The sequence below is a fragment of the Hemicordylus capensis genome, chromosome 3 (genome assembly GCF_027244095.1).
Source record: "Hemicordylus capensis ecotype Gifberg chromosome 3, rHemCap1.1.pri, whole genome shotgun sequence".
NCBI lineage: Eukaryota > Metazoa > Chordata > Lepidosauria > Squamata > Cordylidae > Hemicordylus > Hemicordylus capensis.
The window spans coordinates 88,735,983-88,752,494 of record NC_069659.1 but is presented as its reverse complement, the minus strand read 5'-3'; the positions used below and the strand labels follow the sequence as shown (position 1 = coordinate 88,752,494).

At 41.2% G+C, this 16,512-nt stretch overlaps 1 protein-coding gene across 12 annotated transcripts in view; it reads left to right on the top strand.

The window, feature by feature from the left end:
* Positions 1-16,512, top strand: part of CRYZL1 (crystallin zeta like 1) — an 80,720-nt gene that overhangs the window by 43,789 nt on the left and 20,419 nt on the right. For 9 of the 12 annotated variants that reach the window (XM_053307573.1, XM_053307568.1, XM_053307575.1 and 6 more), the window contains 4 exons: positions 105-216; positions 9,403-9,423; positions 12,439-12,537; positions 14,941-15,059. In XM_053307573.1, coding sequence (XP_053163548.1) covers positions 105-216; positions 9,403-9,423; positions 12,439-12,537; positions 14,941-15,059 — 351 coding nt within the window. The remainder of the gene's footprint in view (positions 1-104; positions 217-9,402; positions 9,424-12,438; positions 12,538-14,940; positions 15,060-16,512) is intronic. The other 3 variants (XM_053307577.1, XM_053307574.1, XM_053307567.1) reach the window with 1 other exon arrangement.

Genomic DNA, 16,512 nt, shown 5'->3' with positions numbered 1-16,512 from the left:
CATGTTCCTATCTTTAATTTTATGAGTGCATAAAAAATTTAATATATAAAATTATGTTTACATGCTCAGTGTGAATATAAATAAATCTATTTTTGTTCTTCTAGCCATTTGGTACAATCGCTGTTCAGTTAGCACAACACAGAGGAGCCAAGGTAATATCTACTGTGTATAGTCCTGAAGACAAACAGTATCTTGAGAAGTTAACACCTTCTGTGGGTGAGTTACATTATTTGATACAAAGTTGACTCGGCACTTTTTGAAATTTTGTAATGTTCATGTGTTTTTCATGAGAACTCTTAAGGTTTAAATGCACTGAAGCCTCACTGAAGTATCCTGTTGTAGACTGACACAGACAGTCCTGAGATGAAAGGGGTCAGAGCCGCAGCTAGTTCTGAGCAGGAACACAAGAGCTACGTATGGCAAAATAAAAGGATATAGTTCCAGTAACTACTTGCATCAGACTGCTGGTTTTTATGGCTGCTGCCCAAGCAGAGTGAATTTGCCCCACCCCTTCCCTAGGGAAGACTTGGCCCCGATTTCTTAAGGGCTGACTCCAGGGGGGCAGGGGGGGCGCTTTGCAGTTTCCACTTTTAATGTGATGGGGGGGAGCCATAGCAGTCTCACAAGTTGTGATCCACCAAGCAAAAGGGAATTCAACAGCCAAAACTTAGTAAGCCTTTTGTTTTGGTCTCCTCCTGGAACTACAGAAATGCCAGGCGGGCAAAACAGGTTCTTGTCTTGGCAGGCCAATAATACATAGCTGGAGTGCTATATTCTGCTTAGCATTGTGGTATAGCCTGGTGTGTACTTTTTAGAAAACTTATGTAAGTCCTTATTAGGGATATGCACGAATCGTGATTCAAAGCGTGATATGCACACATCCCTGGCACCTTTAAAATGGAGGAAAGCAGTTGCATACCTGCTTCTCAGCCTCACTGCCACTTCCCATATCAGTGGTATTCCCACAGCTATCATTGTGCGCCGTTGGCACTCTCCCGAGCTGCCCTTGTGCGGCGGTGGCATGCCATGCGCGTGCCAGTGTCGTGCGAGAGCAGTTGAGGAAAGCACCTCCAGTGTGTGATAATAGCCATAATCATATAAAGATAACATCATATAAAGATAACAGTTCATATATGATAATAGTCTTTATGTAAAAATTTCTATAGTCCTTATATAAAGATTTCTTCTGAATTACAAAGATTATGGTTTGTGAAACGATCATTAATTTACAATTTTATATATATATATATGCACACACACACACACACACACCCATACCCTCAAAACAGGAGTATCAGAACTCAACATCATTTCTATCCTTCACAGTATCACAATAACCAGAAGTGCATGTTTGTTAAGGATTATTTTAAAATGCAGATTACTTTCTTTCATTCACAGTCTTTTATTTTTATCTTATTTACTTTCCCTCTTGGCCATCTGAAAAAGTAGGACAGCAGCTGTTAGGTGGATGGCACACTCACTTCAATCATTGCTGCCTTGTGAGTGCATGCAACACTTCCCTTATTATCCTTGCTTGTCTAAATAATGTGTGTTCAGGGGTTAAAGTGAAAGAAAAGAGGTGTGCCCAGAGAGTCAGTTGAAACAAAACATTTTCCAAGGTACTTGACAAGTGTTAGCAGTCTCATCCACAAGGGTGGGAAGGATAAATCTCTGGACATGTCCACATGATTACCTCTTGTGAGCATGGTGTTGGATTGATGTTTGTGAAAAGTGAAGCAGGTATTAAGTGCTTCATGCTGTGCTGCATTTGTCATGGACTAGAGTGAAAGGGCTTGGGAGGCTGTAGTGGCATCCTGCAAATGAGCTGCAGTGAGAGATTAGCAAGCAGAATTTGATCAAAACAATTTCTTGTACACATGGATTATGTAAAGATGCTCTATCTTCCAAATACTTTCCCTGTGTGTTAATGACAAATGTTGCTATGGAGGGGACAGATATCCTTTAATACACAACCCTTACTTTATCTTTAATTGTAAAAAAAATCATAATCCCATGTAACTAGTGAATGAGTGTTCCTGCTTTCTTTCTCTTTCTTTTCTCCCTTTCTTTATTTCCTTGAAGAACATTCAGTCTCTGTAGAACTCTACAGCTCCTCATTTGTCTTTTTAATTTTGAAATCTCAATGTATCATCATTGTTCTGCTGTATATCTTGGTGTGATATCATGTAATGGAGTCAGTTCCAGTAAATTAAATGACAGATACCTGCCTGAGCAGCATTTATATTGCACACTGCTATATAATGAGTGGAAACTGTGGCACCTAGTTGCTTGAGTATTAACTCCTCTTGCTACTTAAAATTCTTTGGAAGTGTGGGCAGCAAAACAGTCTGCATTATGCAGCATCAGTATAATAAAAGTAGAATTGTCAGTTGCTAGTTAATACAACTTCCCTAGCCAAAGAATCCATACTTCTGAACAATGTTAAAAATTGTTTTTACAGGAAATTAGTTATGAACTGTTGTGCTTCATAATGTAACAGGATATTGTAAAATATTTATTATACAGTCAGGCCTTGTATATTCAACAAGCAGAGACTATCTTCTAATGCTTTGTAAGCACAAGGAGGTTTAAACATGGAACACATTGACCCAAATAACAGCCTCCCAAGCTTTTGCTGAATGCAGCTTGTAGTGTTCTATATGAAGTCTAAGTGATTCCTGATAGCTTGAGAATAAGGACATGTTTTTTGTACAGACAAATTAATGTATTATATAATTTACATTTATATGGCATGTTTTTAATACAAATGTTTTAATAGAGAGGCATCAAACTCAGTCCGGGGAGAGGGAAACTTATTTTATTATTTATTCATTTATTTATTTGATTTCTATACCACCCTTCCAAAAATGGCACAGGGCAGTTTACATTAAAACAAAACAATTAAAACCAATGAACATGGCAAAGCAAGAATAGAAAATAAAATTGTATGCTGATGATGTGGTTCTTACAATTACTCGAACAAAGGGCTCTTTAGATTCAATAATGGAGCGTATGAATCATTATAGCATGGTTTCAGGATATAAGATCAATACAAACAAAATGCAGATTCTTACATGGAATTTATTAGATACAGAATTGTTGTATCTGAAAACAAGACTGGATTTCAATTGACAGAAAAACAAATCAAATACTTGGGGATTAATTTAACAGCAAATAATAAAGACCTGCTTAAGAATAATTATTTACCATTGTAGAGCCTTATTTTAGCAGATCTAACCAGGTGGAAAAAATTAAATCTTTCTTGGCTGGGAAGGATAGCATCTGTTAAAATGAATATTTTGCCAAGAATGAACTTTATTTCAAATGATCTCTTTTAAAATTGAAAATAAGACATTGAATACGTGGCAGAGGGTATATAAACTCTTTTATCTGGGCCAATAAAAAACCAAGAATCAAGTTCAGGATCATGTAAGATGCAAAAGAACAGGAAGGATTGGCAATTCCTAATTTGAAATTATATCATGTTTGACATGGATTTCGGACTGGATTAGAGAACCATATGGTTCGATGATGGCTATGGAAGTATCTGTCCTTTTAGAAGAGTACATAAGTATTTATGGACTAATACAAACAGGAAAGATCATGACATAAAATCCCACACAATTAGAAATACTACATGTTTGGGACAAATATAAGAACAGGATAAGTCCAGAGCTATCACCTTTGGTATCAATCTTAAATATCTTTTTTTCATGAAGAAGAAAATTGTAGAAATTTTGCCCAGTGGAGAGAGAAGGCATACAATTTGCAAAGCTTAACCACAGGAAAAACAAAAATGAAATCGATCCAGACTTTTGCTTCGGAATGATCCCAAGAGCCCTTATGGTTTCAGTATTTACAAATTAGTACTATAGTGCAGAAAGAAATACAAAAAATGGTGGCAAACTTAGAGACTTAACAGAATTTGAAGTATTAATAACTAAAAATACCAATCACTTATTGGGATTGATATATAAGTTGCAATTGAAATATGACTCAGAAACAGAACAGGTAAAAGACTGCATGATTAAGTGGATGCAAAATTTAAACAGGACAATTAACATGCAACAATGGGAATATCAATGGAAGTTGAACATTAAATTTACAGCAAATAGCAGCTTAAGGGAAAACTGGTACAAAATGTATTTCCGCTGGTATATTACTCCCATGATGATTGCAAAGATGGATAATAATTACCCTGAAGATTGTTGGAAGTGTAAGAGCCATGCGGGGACATTCTATCATATGTGGTGGATGTGTAGTAAAGCACAATTCTGGGGAAAAATCACCCTAAGATGCAAGAAATTTTAAACATAAATTTCCCTTATTCTCCAAAGGGGTTTTTTTTTTAGTTAAATATGACTAAATCTGATATTCCTACCATATATATGGAATTGTCTTTGTACATGATTACTGCAGCTAGGATCTTATATGCTGCTAATTGGAGGCGACAAATAATCCTGACTTTAGATGAGTGGCTACTAAAGCTATGGGAATATGCCTCTATGGCAAGAATTATTGCTTATTTATAGAATACTTTAATGAAATCTTTGTTTTAATCTGGGAACCTTTCAAAATTTACAATTTAGCAGAGGGTCAACACCCACAAGATTTAGTTTTTCTTTTTAGAACAGACGGTTAATTAAAACATTATTTCTGTGGTTGTTGTTTTTAATAATACTTGGTATAATAAGGTATTATAAATGTATATAAGGTATAAAGGTGGTTTTTTGGAGGGTTGATAACAGAGGGCTGTTGAATTCCCGATAGGTATATGTAATTATGAGATATTCAAGAGATGTTAACTGCGAAGTTACTTTTATATTTCTTCTTTTTTTGTGTTCTTTTTCTATTTCTGTTGTCTTGTTGGAAAAATAATAAAAAAATATTTTTAAAAAGTTAAAAACAGAGACTATAAAGCACCATAAAACAATTAACAATTAAAATATTCAACACAGTTTTAAAAACCCTGGAAAATCAGGTTACAGCAGATTAAAAACATTTACAACAGTTTAAAAACCCTGGAAGGCCAGGCCAAACAGATTTTGAGGGCTTTCCTGGAGGCCAATAAAGAATTCAGATTATGGATTTCTGCAGGGAGTGCATTCGACAAGCCCAGGAGCAGTTAAAGAGAAGGCCCGCCTCTCAGTTGCCACCAGACATACCAATGGTAACTGGAGACGGACCTCCTCAGATGACCTTAATATGCGGTGGGGATCATACAGAAGAAGGTGCTCTCTAAGGTAACGTGGACCTAAGCCATTCAGGGCTTTAAAGGTAATAACCAGCACTTTGTATTTTGCCCAGAAACATAGAAGCAACAACCTGTGCAACTGTTTCAAAACAGGCATAATATGGTCTCTCCAGGTTGTCCCAGAGACCAGTCTGGCTGCCGCATTTTGAACGATCTGAAGCTTCCAAACTACGTACAAAAGCAGCCCCACATAGAGCACATTGCAATAGTCAAGCCTGGAGGTTACCAGCTGATGCACCACTGTTTTGAGGTTGTCCTCTTAAAGGAATGGATGCAGCTGTCGAATCAGCCGAAGCTGACAGAAAGCACTCCTGGCCATAGCCTCCACCTGAGATACCAGGGTGAGGCCTGGGTCCAGGAGTACTCCCAAACTCCGTACCTGCTTCTTCCAGGGGCGTGTAACCCCATCCAGCACAGGAAGATCTAACTCATCCCTCAGTTTCTGAAACCCTACAATGAGCATCTCCATCTTGCTTGGATTCAGTTTCAATTTGTTATCCCTCATCCAGCCCATTACTGCCTGTAAGCAGGCTTTTAGGGAATGAATGCTATTTCCTGATGATGAAGATGAAAAGGAGATGTAGATTTGGGTGTCATCAGCATACTAATAACAGTTAGCACCAAATCTCTGGATGACCTCACCCAGTGGTTTCATGTAGATATTAAAAAGCATTGGTGACAAAAGGGAGCCCTGAGGAACTCCATATAACAGCTCCTGTTTTGAGGAGCAACTGTCACCAAGCTCCACCATCTGGAATCTACCCGAGAGATAGGAGCAAAACCACTGCGAAGCAGTGCCCCCTATCCCCAACTCCCCCAGGAAATCCAGAAGGATACCATGGTCAATGGTACTGCATGCTGCCGAGAGATCCAAAAGAACCAACAGAGTCACACTCCATCTGTCGATTCCCTGGTAGAGGTCATCCATCAGGCCGACCAAGACTGTCTCAACGCCATAGCCAGCTCTAAAGCCAGTTTGAAATTGGTCTGGATAATCAGTCGGCCACCACCTTCTCAATCACCTTGCCCAACCAAGGGATATTGGAGATTGGCCTATAATTATGCTTCGCTAAGGAGTCCAGAGAAGGCTTCTTAAGAAGTGGTCTAACCATTGCCTCCTTCAAACATGAAGGCAGCCTACCCTCCCTCAGCAATGCATTTATGATATTAACTAGGCCACCTCCAACAATCTCCCTACTAGATAGAAGCAGCCAAGTTGGACAGGATCCAGAGAACAAGTGGTAAGCCTCACTGCCCCAAGCAGCTTGTCCACATTCTCAGGAGTCACAGATTGAAACTGATCCAATCTAATACTGTAAGAGAGATTGCTGGACTCCTCCTTCATAGTCCCTGCAGAAATACAGTCGTCCCTCTACTTACGAAATTAATCCGTTCCGAATGCACATTTGTAAGTTGAAAAGTTCGTAAGTCGAAAAGCGGTTTCCCATAGGAATGCATTGGGAACGGATTAATGCGTTCCGGAGCCTAGAAAAAAGACCCAGACCCCCAGTAAGGCTTGCAAACTGCACAGGAACATTTCTTTTCAAGAATAAACAGGCAGTAAACAGGCAGGCAAGTCAAGGAAACCGCATGTAAAATTCGTAAGTCGAGGAAACCCCATCTAAAAATTTGTAAGTCGAAAAAACCGCATCTAAAACCAGATCTAAAACTGCCGTTTGTAACTCGAAAAATACTTATGTCGAGTAGTTCGTAAGTCGAGGGACCACTGTAGTGGCGTCCAAGTCATCCTGAATACAGGAGAGTTTATCTGTAAAGAATCCATTTAAAATCATCAAAGCAGAACGTTTCTGGGGACTGATTTTAAGCAGAAGGAGCAGAAATTAAACTCCTCACAATTCAGGATAGCTCTGTGAAATACGAACCCTAGACACAATGCGTGCCAACCCAAATCCCATTTTTGCTGCACACACCACTACTGCATAAGCCTTCAAATGCGTTCTGTGCTGCATCCTGTCAAATACGAGCTGAGTTCTCCACTTGTGTTCCAGTCACCTACCCAACTGCTTCAGCCCTTGCAGCTCCTCAGTATACCAAGGAGCCATTTTTGAAGCCAGTTGGGAGGGCCGCTTAGGAGCAATCATGTCTACTGCCCTGGTGAGTTCCCTATTCCAGGTTCCCACCAGGGCATCAACAGAATCACTGGCTGCACCAACTTCGAAACCCTCCAAGGCTTGCCACTCAGGGGATACCCAGGGGCCACAACCAAAATGCTCCACTTTATAACTGTCAGTTTGGGATAAGAGGAACTAAGGCTAGTTGTTAGCTTTAAAAATACCTTTAATCACCCTTCCCCATATGCTTTCCACATCTTGCATCCCAGAGGCTCTTCATGAGCACTGCTGCTGCCCCCAAGCTCCAGTCCCCCTCCCCCAGCCAAAAAGACCTTTCTGTAACTCCCACCATTAAAACCCTGTCCCCACATGCCCCTGCTTGCTCTCCAAAATTCTCATGTTAAAGCAGTTCACATGCTAACACAGTTCCACACAATTGTGCCAACCTAAGCACCCTTATCTAAATCTTTCTCCTCCAACCAGCACTGCCAATTCTACATCCTTCCTCTTTGGTTACAAATAGGGGCAAATGTCATATTCCCTACTTCACTCTGCTTTGCCCTAATGCACTGCACTGTACTCCACACATTGTTTGATATCAATTTAAAAGAGCATAAGGCCCATGGGCCTTATGTTGAAATCTTCAATATATTCCTCTTTCTTCAAGCTTCCTTCCCATTCTCCCTCACTCATGTTCCATGATAACAACTTAAAATATCCTAGTGGTGAGCATAAAAGTAGGGGGATCTGTGCCACAAGGTTTAAAAACACACACAAAAGCCCCTCCTTTCCCTGCATCATACAGGTAAGCTTTAAGAAAGGGGGAGGGGAGAGATTTTCTTCTTCCAGAACATTCCACACTCTCTACCCTAGCTGTATAGCAATGAAGTGCATAGTTCAGCCTTGAGCTACAAGGTTTCTGTTTTAGGCTGCCTGGAATCTTGAATAGTAACACTCCTGTTCCAGGGCTGGGGATAGACTACAACATTTTATTGCATATCTTCATTTGTTGTTAAAGCTAAACAATACTTTCAGTAAAGATGCACTCACTTATTTGGGATGATTTGAAAACTGCATGTCAAACCTTTTATCTTATGCTACAAACAATGGCAGTTTAAAGTATTTAAAGTTTGTTTTTCTTGCAGCAGAAAACTGCATTTTAGTGAGTAAAAAAGAAAAGAAAGCTGACATAATAACAGTAAAAAATATTTTTTTAAAATATATTTTGCTATAATATTTCAAAATAAGCCACTTTTGGTTTGTGGCAAAGCAAGATACAAATCAAAGAAATAATAATAATAGTCATGATCCAGACAAATAAATTCAGTGTATATGTCCCACAGTAGGAGAGAGTGTTAAGCTGTGAAATCAATGGACTCCTTAATGTTTATCTTTGGCAGGATTCTACCCAACAATAAGGGCATGATCTACATACACATTCTCTCTCTTTTGCATGCACAGGAAATAATTTTTGTAACAAAACCCACTTTCCTTTTTCCAGCCACCCTTAGACATATGTACATGGGATGCACAGATCACAGCACATTGGCCATTATTTTATTTATTATTTATTACATTTATAGACCGCCCATCCAAAGGCTCTGGGCGGTGCACAACAAATTTAAAAAGACATAAAACTAACACTACTTTAAAAATTTTAAAAACAAAACAATTCAAAGCCAATTAAAATACCCCAAAACAATTAAAAAACCTTTCACAGTGAGAGGCTGGTGGATGTCTCTTGTAGCAGACCCACCCCGCTGCCTGCAAGTCACTCCTGCCCTGAACTTTGATGAGGGAGAGAATAAGGAATCCATTGTATGGAATCCATCCAGTAGCCTTCCACTGTGAATAACAGCCAGCACACTAATGTGTGCATACACTGTGAGAGCCAACCAGAGAGTGGGAGAATTGGAAGAGCTATATTTATACTTATAACAACCTTGTTATGTAGGCACCACCCACAGAAAGGCTAATCAGATCCTCAGTGTTTAAGAGGATGCACTGTATTTAAATACTTTTTTCTTACTGATCCTTATATATTCTGATTCTCATTTCTGTCTTCTGTTTTAAAAGGTATCAAGCAACCATTAGTAGGTAAGTTTAAGAAATAGCATCCCAGAAGTCCTTTTTACTATCTTCAATAGGAGTTCTCATAAAAGTAAAGGCAGAGAAATGGATTGGTGTTTATACAGGAGAACCTCATTAACTGCGGGTCCAGCACCCACAGTTTCGCGTATCCATGGTTGGGTAATGGACGCCCAACCTTGGTATACATGATGGGGGAACCAGGGAGGGGAGTTAAACTCGCATATCCATGGGTCAGGGTGGCCGAAATTGACCTTGGAGATCATTTCCAGTCACCATTTTGTCTTTGGGAGAGATTGGGAGTCATTTTATGCCTCATTTTTTTAAAAGCCCCCCCCCATGTAATTTTTAGCCCATTTTTTACTCTTTGGGGGCATTGCTGGACTGCTGGGGACCCATGGAGCATGGTAGGCCACTTCCTCCTGCATTTTAGGGCCATTTTACCATTTTTCAATACATTTTTCTGACCTCCAGGAACCTAACACCAGTGTTGCCTCTTATTTCCACTATCAGTGAGTGGAAAGATTTCTGTTCTGGATGGCAGTATCAGTTCAGTGTGTGCGCATCACAGCAACACACACAGATATAGAGGTTTAAGGTATGTGGCTCACACTAGGACCGGGGAGACCCAAGTTCAAATCCCCACTCAGCCATGATACTAGCTGGGTGACTCTGGGCCAGTCACTTCTCTCTCAGCCTAACCTACTTCAGGGTTGTTGTGAGGAGAAACTCAAGTATGTAGTACTCCTCTCTGGGCTCCTTGGAGGAAGAGCGGGATATAAAATATTTTAAAAACCCATTCTGCGCTGGGGGAGCCACTGCCACTTCGCGTCCTCCTCTGCCACCTACAGGGCTGGGGGCGAATCAGCATAGCAGGGCCCCCTTCACATTTCAAATAAATAAATAGAATTTATTTTTAAATAATAATTTAAATATAATATTTATGATTTTATGTAAAACCAAGTCACAAATATACACAGTTTAACACAGCAGAGATGCACCTAGGTAAACTTACCAAACTCCCTCTGATACATGCCTCCCCACCCCACCCCACCCCTCTCTTTCTCTCTCTCTCTCTCTCTCTCTCTCTCTCTATATATATATATATATATACACACACACACACATACATACACACATACACACACCCCTCTGATGTACACACCTCCTTCTACAGGCTACAGACACAGTGTCTTTTCCCCTCTCTTCCTCAGTACTTCCGTGACCTCCAGTCTACCTCCTTTAAAGTTTAAAACACAACGCAGAAACAATTTGCACACACCCAGTCATCCATTCCCCACTGAATTTAGGTTTGAATTTACCAAAGCAACATATGAAAAAGCTCCCAAGCTTTTTGCTCTTGTCAGCCAGGTGTGTGCAATGCACACAAAAAGCTAGGCACATTCCGCTGCAGAGAGCAGAGAGATCAGCTGAGTACCTTTGCAGAGTGATAATGAGTAACTTAAACTTTGCTGTGCACAGAACTGTGGGCAGGAGACAATCAGGAAGTAATTTTAACTGCCTGCTCCCTGCTGGAGGATCGTAAAGTTGTAACATTTATCAGATATTAGCATTCCTAAAGCTGTAAATGATCTGCAAGGGTCAGAAAGCATTTCTTGCTTTCTAAGAAAAGAAGATGTAAAAAGCAGCACTGTGAAAGAAAATTAGCTAAAGCTGAAACAGTCAGCAGGGGGCTGGGGAGGACAGAGAGCTCCTGGCAGAAGTCCCTCCCTGGCCCCGGCTTTCCATCCTCGTGTCCTCCTCCCTCCTTTTGTCTCTACCTTCCGTCCTCCTCTGGCTGCAGTGCGCAGCCTCCCTCCCTCCCCCTCCAGCCAGAACCGGAGAAGGAAAAGGCCCAGCTGGTGGTGAGGGAGAGAGGGAGAAGGCGCACAGCGGTGACCCGGCCAGGGAGAGGGGGAAATGGGGCAGTGCTCCCCTGGGAAGAGGGGTTGGGCAGCAGCACAAAACTGCTGCGTGGGGGGCCTGGGGGAAGGTGAGTGTGCGTGCATGCGTGTACCTTAGAGGGAACAGTGCATAACACCCAGATTTACATTGCCCCAATTACTCAGTATTTGTGTTTCCGTATCCCTGGTAGTAGCAAAGAACACAACCTCCACAAATATTGAGGTTTTCCTGTAATGCATTTTGGGCACAATCCAGCTCTAGTAAACAACTTCTATTCATTTCAGTGGAAGAGTTAAGTACGTGCTTAAAAGTTTTCCATTGAAATCAATCTGACTTTAAAATGATTAAATTTTGGCTGCATTTGCTCCTTAACATAACAACACTATTTTATAATAAATGTTGATGCTAAAAATATCCACATTATTTAGCTACTTTCAGTATTTTATTTCTTTTTAAATTTCTAGCGTTCCTAGCCTTAAAGCTCAGTTCTGTATATATGAACCAGGGACGGAGCTACCAGTGTTCCAAGGTATCCTTGAAACATGAGCCGCTCTGCCCCTGAGGGCCGCCTCCCTCACCACTGGCTGCTGTTGCAACAGCAGCTGTCACCTACCACCCATCCACCACCGCCACTGCTCTCTGGCCATAACTACCCCCACCCATCTCCTGCTTGCCTGCCTGCCTCTTCCGCCCGCCAGCTCTTCTTCCTACTTCTGGCCTGGGAACTGAAGCAGGAAGAGCTTGCAAATGGTGGCGGCAGGATGGTGAGTGGAAGCAGCAGGCAGCCACTGTGCAGGGGGAGAGTTGCATGCCACTGCAGGGGGATATGTGCCTGCGGGGACAGAAAGATGCTTCCTCTGCACTAGTTATTCCACTTGAGTTAACTCAAAAGTAAATTGCACTGAGGTCAATATGCATAGGATTTGCAATGTGCAACCTTAGTCTCTGAGAATTGTTTTTGTTTTCTATAAACTCACTAGTTAACTGTAAATCTTGTTAAGGAAAAGAAATGTTTGCTCTGCAAAATTGTTTCTGACTGATTTGAAGAACATAAACTAAATATTGCCTTTTTCTTTTTGCTTAAAGTATTGCTGTAATTGACCATGCTGTCCTATTTAGCTCGTATTATAGATGAGTCAAATGGAAAGTATGACCTGACAGAAAGCTGTTTGGAGGAAACAGGTGGCTTGGGAGTGGATATCATCCTCGATGCAGGAGGTCTGTAATTGGTACAATTTTCTACCATAAGTATTACTTCAATATTTATTAGAAACAAATTCAATAGTAGTATATCAGCTTTTAAAAGACTTGTATAATAAAATAACTTCATACTGGGTGTTATATGCAATTCTGTCTGCATCTATGCTTGTGGGTATTATAACCACTCCTGTGGCTCTATAGCTAAGGCAGGCCTGCTCAACTTAGGCCCCCCAGCTGTTTTTGAACTAGAACTCCCATAATTCCCAGCCACAGTGATCAACAGCTAGGGATTATGGGAATTGTAGGCCAACATCTGCAGGAGGGCCGAAGTTGAGCAGGCCTGAGCTAAGGTGTGAGGCATCCTCTGTCTAACTTTAAACATTGAAAAGGATCCAAAGATACAGATTAAATGCTTACATATGGGAGGAGGAGGAATTTTCACTCATCAGCCTCCTGTACTCACCAAAAATATATCCTTGAAGGTCCTACAATCCTCAAGGACATGTTTTTAGGAGACACGGGAGGGAAGGTTAGAATCATTAAAAATAGTTCCTCTCCCTATCCACAAGTGGATGGGGAGGACATCTTACTCAGAGCACATCTGATGAGAGCACATCTTATTCTGCATGCTAACCATTGTGTTCCTTAGAAAATTGAGATTTGTCCTAGCAATATAATATTTTGTATGGAGGACCAGTTGGATGAGGGGTTCACGCTGTCCAAATTTCAGAGCAACCTGCCCCCCCCCACCCCCAATGGCCAGGTTTTAGCAGTTTACAAATTAAAGGCAGAAGTGCATTTCTGATTTTCTTAAATTTGAATTTTAAGTGTATCTGCATGTATACAGTGGAGCAGTCACCGTTGGACAAAGGAGAACAAATGTCCCTGGCTGCCAGAGTTGGGGGCTGCCACAGCACCCCCTCCCCCAGGGCACCCCCTTGTCATCCTCTCCCAGCCAGAAAACATAGTGCTCTCTGGCTGGGAGTGCAAGGTGCAGCCCCTTGCCCACTCCTTCTCAATCAACAAATGAAGGGCCAGTTGGTTGATTTCTTTATCTCCCTCACTCGAAGCAAGGGAGAGAAAGCAAGCACTCAGCTGATGCTTGATTCACTGGCTGGGAAGGAGCCGGAGAGGGGCCACATGGTCCCCCTTCCAGGTGCTGGCCACGCCCCCTGCATCTGACATTGATGCAGGGGATATGGCTGGCGCATGTGGACAGTGATGTGGGTGGGGACCACCATCCAGAGCCTGTTCCTAGACCACTGGCAAGCTTGCTACACTTTACATAATCCAATTTAAGATTGCAATACTGGCTTGGCGCAGCACCCAACTCCAATCACACATTGCAGATAATCACTTCCTGGTCCCCTGATCAGGAATTCCTCCTCTTACACAGTCTTTTTTTTCAAGAGCACACATGGCTTCTGCATCTTAGCTGACCACTCCTCAGACTGATTTTGCAATCAGGAGAACATGTCCTGTATATTTTTATTGCTTACAGTACATGGTACAGAAGTTAAGACTGAAGTTTAAATTTAGTTAAATCTTCTGCCTTAACTTAATATTGCATGAGTGAAAATAGCCTCTGCTATTATCTTTAAACCAAAAATTTTTTGATCCTAGATTATGGGATTTCATGAAATTCTATTGGAAATATCTCTTTGGAAAACTGAATTTCGTAAATATAATCACCAAAACAGAATTTGCTGAATTATAAAGTGTAACTTAAAATTGTGGAGAAGTAAAAAAGAGAGAGCCTCAAAGACCAAAATTAAGTGTGACAACTTTTGTCTGACAAATGTTGTCTGACACTGCAAAGACGGATATAAACAGAGATATACAAAGGCTGGATCCAGTTTTTTGTGGCCTCTGCCCAGGGAAGAAACTGTAATAATCCCTGGACTGGGCCACAAAAAACTGGATCCAGCCTCGGTATTTCTGGGAAAGCCCTTGCCCTTCCTCTAGCAAGAAAGAATATGTCACTTTTTCTGGCCTCAATCTACTTGCTGCTGGCCAGTCTCACATTGCAGTTAAAGTGTGCTACTTACACTATTTCTAGCAGTTCTTATTGACATGCCTCACTGGTCTCCTGAGCATTGGGAGAACAGCACTGAAATTGGCTTAGGGATCATGCTGAACATTGGGCAGCTGCCTAACTTTACCAGGTGCAGCACCAGGCATGAATACAACAATTAGAAATGTGAGCAATAATAACAATTTTCTATGGTAATATCACAAAGCAAAAATGAAAGCCAGTGCCAAAGATGAAGTTAATAAGTACATAGACATTAATAAGCTGAATTCTGAATGTATTAGGTGTATGAATTTTTTTTAAAAGGCTGAGAAGTCATATAAAACTTAGGAACACTTAAATACCACTTTTGTTTTCTTAGCAAGTGGATATAATTTGCTTCCTTTTAGTGAGACTGTACAGTAAGGAAAATGAAACAACTTCACAGCAATTGCTGCCACACAAACATGACATCATTTCCCTGCTCAGTGTTGGAGGCCACTGGGTTACCATGGAAGAAAACCTTCAGGTAAGAACAGGCATTTGAAATTACCGTGTACAAGTATACAGGCACTGCTGAATGATGGTCGCACACTTATAAAAATGATATGTTATTACTAGTGGTGTCCAATATTTGTTTAGCACCATTGTGCTAGGCCCCATAGAGAATATAGAAATTGCATGGTGCTGTGTGCCTGTGTATTATATTATATATGCATACATAATAATCATGAACATTCTATATACCATGCACAAGATAAGGTATTTGGTTGGGGGAAGGGAGAGATCAGAGAGGAATCAATTCTGATCTCTCTCCCTGGCACACACTCTGATGTGAAAGGCTCAGGAAAAGTGAGTTCTATAAGAACAGGGCTGCTCATCTTCGGCCCTCCTGCAGATGTTGGCCTACAACTCCCATAATCCCTGGCTATTGGCCACTGTGGCTGGGGATTATGAGAGTTGTAGTCCAGAAACAGCTGCGGGGGCCAAAGTTGGGCAGGCCTGATATAGAACTTGGAAGAGAGAGAAGGAGTTTGATTAATAGGAAAAGAGATAATGTTTATATCTTTGAGGTGGTCCATGTTCCTTCACAACTCGGTTTCTGCACCTGTACAGTGATCCCCGCAGAAGAATTCAAAGCTCCTAGAGGCGCTCTTTGGCTCTGCCAAATCACACGTGGAGCTCAAGAGTTATTTTCAGCAGGAGAGCACCTTTCTCCTCAGTTCCTCCTCAACCGTCGCACTGCTTGCAGCAGGAAGGATTTGCTCCACTATCCTCGTTCCTTAGCTTTCTTCAGCATTGTTTTTCGGCTTGACTCGGACTGGTTTTTCAAACTATTCTTCTGATTTCCCTCAGGCATTTTCTCCCTGGTGATTTTCAGTTTTTGATTACAGTTTGTTTCACGACTTCTTTCCTTCATCTCGCCCCTTTTGATCACTCTAATGGATAATAGAAACACTTTTTAAAAGTGTTCCTCTTGCGAGTATACTTTGCCCACGTCAGATAAACACAAGTGTTTAATTTGGGCGAAGGGCACAATGTCAACATCTGTAGAATTTGTTTGGCCTTTTCTAGGTAAACTAAAAAGAACCATGAACTTCGCTTGAGAGTGGCCCTTTATGGGACCGCACATTGGCCACCAACACTTATGCCGAATTATCCATGCCCGGCAATGGCATTGATGTTGACCAACAACCCCTCATTGGGGCCAAGATCAACTTTGGGATCAGCCGTTCATCTGAATCAAAGGCAACTCCAGCAGCAGCCACCACATCTTCTCCTCAAGCCACTTCTCATAGAAAACATTATTATTATTATTATTATTTTATTTTATTATTACATTTATATCCCGCTCTTCCTCCAAGGAGCCCAGAACGGTGTACTACATACTTGAGTTTCTCCTCACAACGACCCTGTGAAGTAGGTTAGGCTGAGAGAGAAGTGACTGGCCCGGAGTCACCCAGCTAGTTTTATGGCTGAAT